Consider the following 9,117-nt stretch of genomic DNA (forward strand, 5'->3'; position numbering starts at 1 on the left):
AAAAAAAAAAAAATGAATATGAAAGTTTGTTTTTTTTCATTAAAACAAGAGGAATACTAAACATGTAAGAAGATGACTAAACAGATAAACTGTTTCAATTGTATTGTTGGAAAAAGAGAGTTGTAATTAGGAAACTATAAATATTTAATGTCTGCCTTTAACTAAGACAGTGAACATGAAATTATTTCCATCTGCAATGTTCTTGTTAGATAAGTGTCACTGTCTTTATTAATTGAAGCTTAAAGAAGTCAGATAAATTTTCCAAAGTTGAGTATAGCTTTCCGGTTTTCAAAGTTCAGCTCTTCCATTTTACAGTGTTGTGACTATGAAACTTATGGTCTAAACTTGAACACTTGTGGAAATAATAGGAGATTCTATTAATAGTTACACTAGACCACTAGTACCTATACTGGGATGTATAATCAACTATATTTTGAGTGTCTTTATAGATTTGGAATTTGTGCTAATGGACAGGGCCTGCCCAGATCAATTAGGGGTGAAATCACAATTTGAAAATATTCCTCATAATCAGGGTTTTTGGAGAGGGGGTTATATGAAAGGGGAAGATTTTTAAAATAAATTTGACACTTAACATCTCTGATGTTCTTCTGTTCTATTTTATGTATACCAAAATAAATGGTTGTTATTAGGCACTTAATAAGCATTTTGTTTTAAGATTATTCGATGTAGAAATTATGAATTTGGCATAGCCACCTTCAAACTAAGGAAATGAAAGTAGGTAGAATCTACTGTATTATTAGGGTTTTAAAATACATATTAGATGTTATGTACCTATTATATATAAAGTAATAAAAACAAAGTTACATGAGCAGTATATTCTAGGTGCCCTTACTGTTGCCTGGTCTGATAAACAGTCACATATACATGTTAATAAACTGTGTGGATGCTAATGAATACTTAGCAGATCAAGCATTGGTATTCAGTCTGATGTATCAGACCAAGTATTACTATTTACAAAATCAATCCCTACAAATCAGTTTAAAAAAAAAGATGATAACCCAGAAGTAGAGAGACAAGAGATACAAACTTGATACAAACTTGGCCAATAAACTGACATAAAAGGTTCAAAGTACCAGTATTAGGAAACTGCAGACTAAATGATTCACAAACTCATTACCATGGTTTATGAGATCCTGCAAGAGCTTCCCATCACCCTAAACTCATAACATTCTCTCCTCTTATTTTCCCTACTTTTAGTTCAAGCCACCTCCTTTCAGTTTTTAAAAGTTCTTCTGTATTTTCCATCTGAAATAATTTATCCTGGCACTTTTTTTTTTTTTTTTTTTTTGGTCTCACAACATGATTTCTAATCTTATTTGTTTGCTCATTTTCTGTTTCATATTCTAAGTTCTATGAGGTCAGGGACTTTCTCTGTCTTATTTTTCACTGTATCTATCCCCAGTGCCTTAACCAGTGCTTGGAACATACTAGGAATTCAAAATAAGAGATAATAATAATAATGCTTGTTATTGGATAATAAGAGAACTGTTGGCATTTAACTGAGGTTTTTTTTTATACAATTAAGAGCTGAGACTGAGAGATCATATGGGCTCTCATATTCTCTGCTATCCTTTCCCACCATTCTATGTCTAATATATTCCCAGTCCAATAAGGTTAGTATACTCAGAAGATCAACAAACAGTAACATAACAAAACAAAGAAAACCAAATTTCTGTCCTTAAGCTTTTCAAATGAAAAACAAATTAATAGACTATGTACTAGTTGAAAGTAATTAGTTATAGTAATCATGATGGTTGAGTCCTTCTGAAATGAGAAAATTCAGTAAAGATGTGACTTCGGATCTTTTTAGTATAGTTAATCTTCCACATAGTGTCTAATTCCTATCACATCTTTTAGCTTATTCTGGATTCTAATGTACACCTAATGTTTACCCCATGTGGTTTTGGTTAGCTATTACTCAGATGTACAGGAATCAGGCAGAGGTGTTCATTTCCTCCATTACTTGGTAGTAAGTGTATAAGGACTTAATGGTTTGGTTTTTTTCCCTCCTGCATAAAGAGTTCTTTCTAAAGGACAGAACCAGATGTCACATACCACCTCCTTTTTGCCCCTGCGTATCATTTTCTTTCTTTCTTCTTCTTCGTTTTTTTATTTGAGACACAGTCTTAAACTGTCACCCTGGGTAGAGTGCTGTGGCATCATAGCCTATACCAACCTCCAACTCAGGCTTAAGCGATCCTCTTGCCTCACTTTTTGTTTTTAGTTGAGACAGGGTCTCACCTTTGCTCAGGCTGGTCTCAAACTCATGAGCTCAAGCAATCCACCGCCTCAGCCTACCAGAGTGCTAGGATTACAGGCATTAGCCACTGCGCCTGGCCCTAAATATCATTTTCTAAGACTTAAAAAAAAAAAAAATCCTATCCTTCAGAAATGAACTAAGACTTCTTTTGACATCCAAACTTGGTATGGTATTTTTTCCCCTTAACTCCCCTGATCAGCTAAAGAAAAGAAACTTCTTTGTTTATGTGCATGACAACACTGTTCTAGGTGGCTATCTTAGATGCTCTGACATAATTCTGTTGTATCCCTTATAATGTTTTATATTTTAGTTATTTGTTGTTGGAATTTTTTTTTTGTTGTTCTCATTAGTATATAAATTGTTTTAGGCCAGTGTAGGTGATTTTCTTTATTTGTTCTTAGGAACCTAGTAAATATTTGTTGAAGAAATAAAATGAAAGATGGATGAATGGTGGGTATACATTGTCCTATAGTTTCCTTACGTATGAAGGGAAGGGAGATAAGTTTTACTTTTCTAAATCTAAGAATGGAAGTCTCATTTCTTCTCCTTCATTAAGTTTTAAAACCTCTCTCATCATAGAAATAACATTTGGACAACTCTGTTAAGGTTTACTGATAATGTTTTATAGGATGCCTAGATGGAACTGAGCAGAATAAAAAAGTTAAACTGTGTTGTGCTCAGTTGCTGAGTCAGTTTTGGAATCCATAAAGCATTCAATAAATCACTGTCTTTATTTGGTCCATTTCATTGTTGTTTATTAATAGTGATTAACTTCAACAACAACCAGGAATCAATGAAAGAGAATATATTTCTAGTGCATTAAATAGTATATATCTTGAGAGGAAGGTGGGCAAATAAACCTAACATTTTTCAGTATGTAAAAATGGTTCTTGAAATCCTTATCTTAAATTTATAAATTGTTATTTATCAAATCTATTTTTAATTTTCCCAGAATGGCACAGAGAAGACATAAAAGAGTAAGAACATGGACTCGTCACATAAACATTTTTAATAAAGATTACATCTTTGTACCTGTAAATGAATCGTGAGTATTTCAGATTATTGAGGAACAAATTGAGAGAGTTCAGAAAAAAATATTTTGTAGCATTTTTAGATTAATAATCAGTAATGAGTATTGGTACATAAATCTCAGGTATTATTTATATTCATTTTCTATAAAAGTAGCTAAGACAAATTACTTATTTTGATTTTGGTTTGATAATGGTTACGTTGTAAATAGAGTGAGAAAACCTAAAGACAATCACAAGACTATAAAGACTAAAACTTTGGACCTTTTAAAATGAATAATCAAAATATTTTTAGGGTAGATTTTAAATACTGAATGAGAATAAACTCTTTAAGGACTAGTATGGAAAAGGTGAGGCTATGAGTTTGTTTAATAAAACAGATCCTCTAGGAGAAATACTTATTGTGTATACACTTATTGTGTATTACACTTATTGTGTAAATAAGTTTGAATTATTCAGATGTTACCCTAAATAGTGTTACTTATGCCTTGGTATTTAGATATACAATTAGTTTGGAATGTGTGTTCTATGTTACAATCAGATATTACCATGGACATTTTCATAATTAATATGAAGTTTATCATATTCACTTTCTCAGACATAGCTCTAGAAAGTATTCTTCAACATTGTTTAATAACTGCATGTTATTAAGATTGTAGTTCTCTTTCAACAGGTCTCACTGGTATCTTGCAGTCATTTGTTTTCCATGGTTAGAAGAGGCTGTGTATGAAGATTTTCCACAGACTGTATCCCAGCAGTCACAGGCTCAGGAGTCCCAACATGACAGCAAAACAATAGGTGACATCCTAATGTAGATGGTGTTTTTAGTAATGATGACAGTAGTATAAAGGTTACAGGGAACTATGAAGTTAAAGGTAGTATAGTTATTTGTTATTAAACTTACTAGAAGAAAGAAGAAAAAGGCTGAAATTTTCATGATTAAAAACCCAGTTTCATGTAATTCTTAAGTTATACCATTGTATCAAGTTTTATTAAATTTAAAAATTATTACTGATTTTATTATGAAATATTGCAAATGTATAAAAAAGCATAGTTATAACATAACCAACAATTGGTACTCCTTTTACCTATTTTAAGAAATTAAATTTGTAGATATAATAAAAATCTCTGTGGTCCTTTCCAGTCTTCTTTCTTCAATGCAGAAGTAACCATCAAGCTAAACTTGATGTTTATTCCCATGTATGTCAGATTACTATTCCCATTGGCATTTTTTGCTTGTTTTAACTCTTTCTTTTTAAATTGACAGAAAAAAATTGGATTTCTTTATTATGTTCAGCATGTGTTTTGAAGTATATATACATTCTGGAATAACTGAAAATAGCTAATTATAGCATTTTTAAATAAAATAGTTTTGCTAACATGACTAAGAAAGAATTCATGCCACCTTTAAGCTATGCCTAAAGTTTCCCATTTTTACTTATTAGAGTCTTGTGGAATTTAATAATTTGGCTAGCCAATATAGGATCTCTTATAATTCTTCCATAGTTTTTCTTACGTTGTAACCCAAAATTTCAAGTGAACAAATAAGCCTGTTTTGTTTAAGAAAAAATTACCAGAATTAAGTATTTCATAGCTATAGCTTGAGTAACAAGCAGAAAGAATAACATCCATCACTATTAGTGCTGACTAAAACGTAGGAGGGAAGAAAGAAAAACTGATAATAAAGCAACACATTATTTTTGGTTCTCTCTAATTCTCTTGAGCTTCAGTGAGGTACTTACACAAAACTCTGCAGTCGTAGTTAGAAGAACCGTTACTAAGCAATTTGTCCTCCACATGAAAACAGCAGACATTTTGATTAATGAGTTAGTTATCTTTGAAAACTATCTTTTTATAGGAAATTGGACCAGCTAACTGGTATTTCAGGTTTTGGTTCTCGGGTTTATGTATTGTCTGATAACAGCCAACCATTGTCAGTTTTATGTTGACTGAATTTTATTCATAACATTAACCATGAAAAAATCAAATAGGTCCCATTATTTTTTCTTTATTTACCATTGTGCATACATATTACAATTTAAGCTTATCTAAATTATCTGTATTAAAAATACAATATTGGGCAGCACCTGTGACTCGGTGGGTAGGGCACCAGCCCCATATACCAAGGGTGGAAATTTCAAACCCGGCCCTGGCCAAACTGAAACAAAAAAATAGCTGGATGTTATGGTGGGCACCTGTAGTCCCAGCTAATCAGGAGGCTGAGGCAAGAGAATCGCCTAATCCCAGGAGTTTGAGGTTGCTGTGAGCTGTGACACTATGGCACTCTACTGAGGGCAATAAAGTGAGACTGTGACTCAAAAAAAAAAAAAGAAAAACTATGATACTCATAATTTCCTTGTTATTTTTAACTAATTTCTAGATAATGACCCGCAAACTACTTCAGCACTGTCTTTGAGTGCAGAGGATTCTCCAGTAAGTATGTTCTTTACAGATGTGAAGAAAGGAACACTCATAAAGATAATAATATTAACTATAAAAGAGGGCGTGGCTAGGTGCACTAGGCTGGATATTAGTGGCCCATCATTAAACTGTGCTGCTTTATGATTCCTTGGGGGGTTTTGTGGGGCTAGGAAAGAGAACAAGAGAAAAGAGTCATTCTTATGTTTAGTTTTTCTTTACTTCCTATGTTTGTTTAGTTAGCAATTTATCTGCTGTCCATCTTGGTTAACTACTTTTCTAATTTTTAAGGATCATGTTTGCTTTTATTCTTCATTATGTCTATAACCTTTTGAATTTAGTGTACTTAATAATCTTAAGCTGATTTTATATTCTAGTTTCCATTGTAAATTGTTGGTAAAAATCATTCAAGTTAGACTCAAGGTCAACCCATATGACTATAGATTAAAATAGTTACTGTTAACTCTTCTTTATATGGTGTTCCAAACTACTGTGCATAGTCTAGATTTGGTATTCTAATTAAGATATTGAATATTGAACAAATGAATATTTTGTATGTACAGACAGCAGCAGCCTTCCTGGCATAGGCCTATGTCTTTACTGTCACTGGTAATGAATATCACTTCCTACGGAGGAAGATTTTCTTTTCTGCTGTCACAGTGGCGAAGTAGGAGAGTTTCCTCTTGTTTCTAGGGCCAGGTTTCTCAGATTGAGTGCCTTGGAATGCAAATTCTAAATGCAGTTTATGATAAAAAGTATTCTAAGGTCAGTTAAATTGGGCAAATCCTGGATACCATTCATCTCTTGGAGATTCACTGTGTATATAAGAATAATAAAGGTACTGCAAAGGTCTACATTTAAAGAAATCTGTTTAAGTTTGGTATTTTGTTTCTTGAATTTATGAATAAAAACAAACTTTATCAATAAAAACAATAAAATTTCCCATCCTTGTCCCCTTCATATACATTAATACTCTGCTTCATGTGCTTCAAGGGGAAGAAAAGTATCTCTTCTGACATCATAAATTATATTAGAGAATGTATGTAAAGATAGGTTAAATTAACTTGTTTATCTTTGCTTAAGATGATTTGAATAGAAGTAAAGCTCCAGATTATTTTTTACACCAGCTTAAAGCTCCGTAACTACTTGAGGTCATATGCAAAAGTGTATAAACTGTTTTACTAGTATAAGAAAATAAATTAATGAAATTTTGTAAAATGAACTTAGCTCACTTTAGGTAATGGAAAGAACTCTTACTTGAAATTTTAATTTCAAAATTGTTTGACACAGCCTTAAGGATTGAATTTTATTCATAACATTGACCATGAAAAAATTAAATAGATCTCAGGTATTTTTTAATTGCTACTGTGCATAAAAAATTACAATTAAAGCTTATCCAAATTATGTGTATTAAACATCCAGTAAAGACTCATAATTGCTTTATTCCATAATTTGAATATTACTTTGTGTAAACTAGCTTTAATTGCAAAGTCATAAATACCCGTATTATTTCAGAGTACCGAGATGAACATGTCAGTACCAAAGAAAATGTGTAAAAGGTATGTTCATGCTATAAAACAGCTTTTTTAGGTATTTAGATATACTTCACATACAGCTACATAAATTTTGATTTCATCCCTTACTTTTCACAGGCCATGTATTCTCATACTTGACTCCTTGAAAGCTGCTTCTATACAAAACACAGTTCAAAATTTACGAGAGTAAGTCAAGACAGTTTTATTATTTTGTCTATTACGTAAAACTTCATTAATTTTGAAGCTACTTTAAGAGTTACTGAAATGCTCATATCAGGAATTATACTTATTTATTTTTATTTTTTTTCCTTTTTTTATTAAATCATAAACACATAGATCATGTATACATTAATGCATTTATGGGGTACAATGTGCTAATTTCATATAGAATTAGGAATGCTTACATCACACCAGTTAATATCATTTACTTAGTTATTGTGTTAAGACATTTATACTCTATACGAACAGATCTGACATGTACCAGGAATTATATTTAATTTTAAATTAAAATGAGGCTGACGAACCTTAATCATTAATAACTATATTCTATGTTAATATTAAAGTATTAATATTTCTCAAGGATTGGGCAGCACCTGTGGCTCAGTGGGTAAGGCGCTGGCCCCATATACTGAGGGTTGTGGGTTTGAACCTGGTCCCAGCCAAACTGCAACAAAAAATAGCCGGGTATTATGGTGGGCATCTGTAGTCCCAGCTACTCAGGAGGCTCAGGCAAGAAAATCACCTAATCCCAGGAGTTGGAGGTTGCTGTGAGCTGTGATGCCATGGCACTCTACTGAGGGCGACAAAATGAGACTCTGTCTCAAAAAAAAAATAAATTCTCAAGGATTATATCAAAAGTAAGTTCAGAATTTGTATTCATAATTGTATAAAAGCACAATTTTATAAGAAAGCATTGCAAATATTAGCTATTTTCAAAAGTACTACTTTAGAAAAAATAAGAATTCTTCACATTTGTATCGTTTGTATATAATTTTGTAATTTACTTTGGGGTCTGGAAAAATCTAACAAAGAATTTTTAAAAATAATTTGTTAGTTTATTATATAAATAGCATAATGTATTTGAGCTCTGAAAATGGAATTGTTAAAAAAAGTTTAGCATTTGATTTGAGAATTGCATATTTATAGTGGCATTTGGGAAGGCTCACAAAATATAGTTTATACTGTTAAATTTCAGTCTGTGGAAATTTGGCTTGAGATAATAATGCATCTGGCAGCAAATATTTTTCTACCTTTGTGAAAATGTTGCATATAGATGAGGTGACTTCTACTTGGGTCACTCTGTTTATTGATAATTTCAGGTACTTAGAGGTAGAGTGGGAAGTTAAGAGAAAAACTCATCGTGAATTCAGCAAAACAAACATGGTGGACCTATGCCCAAAAGTTCCTAAACAAGACAATAGCAGTGATTGTGGAGTATATTTACTGCAGTATGTGGAAAGCTTCTTTGAGGTATGTGAAGGTATAAATAAGGTTTTTTGTTCACAGTTAACAGCAGACAATCACAAGCCTCTGGGCAAGCAAAGAGGTAAGAAAACGTTATAGGTAATCAAGATTTTAAAAAAGAAAGAAATAGAATCACATGTGATCTATATATTGCAACAAGCAGATAAAAACTTTAAAGTGATTTGATTACTATGTTAGAGAAAATAAAGCCAAAGATGAACAAAATGGGTGAAGAGATAGAGTATATATTGGCTTGGTGCCCATAGCACCATGGTTATGGCACCAGCCACATACACCGAGGCTGGCGAGTTCGAACCTGGCCCAGGCCAGCTAAACAACAATGACAACTGCAACAAAAAAATAGCCAGGCATTGTGGTGGGAGCCTGTAGT

At 32.2% G+C, this 9,117-nt stretch overlaps 1 protein-coding gene across 1 annotated transcript in view; it reads left to right on the forward strand.

The window, feature by feature from the left end:
* The window catches only part of SENP7 (SUMO1/sentrin specific peptidase 7), a 142,337-nt gene that overhangs the window by 128,939 nt on the left and 4,281 nt on the right, over positions 1–9,117 (forward strand). The window contains exons 18-23 of the mRNA XM_023508065.1: positions 3,234–3,326; positions 3,983–4,107; positions 5,690–5,742; positions 7,243–7,286; positions 7,380–7,448; positions 8,582–8,732. Coding sequence (XP_023363833.1) covers positions 3,234–3,326; positions 3,983–4,107; positions 5,690–5,742; positions 7,243–7,286; positions 7,380–7,448; positions 8,582–8,732 — 535 coding nt within the window. The remainder of the gene's footprint in view (positions 1–3,233; positions 3,327–3,982; positions 4,108–5,689; positions 5,743–7,242; positions 7,287–7,379; positions 7,449–8,581; positions 8,733–9,117) is intronic.

Source organism: Otolemur garnettii, unplaced genomic scaffold, assembly GCF_000181295.1.
Source record: "Otolemur garnettii isolate 467f Iridium unplaced genomic scaffold, OtoGar3 scaffold00220, whole genome shotgun sequence".
In the NCBI taxonomy this organism is placed as follows: Eukaryota; Metazoa; Chordata; class Mammalia; order Primates; family Galagidae; genus Otolemur; species Otolemur garnettii.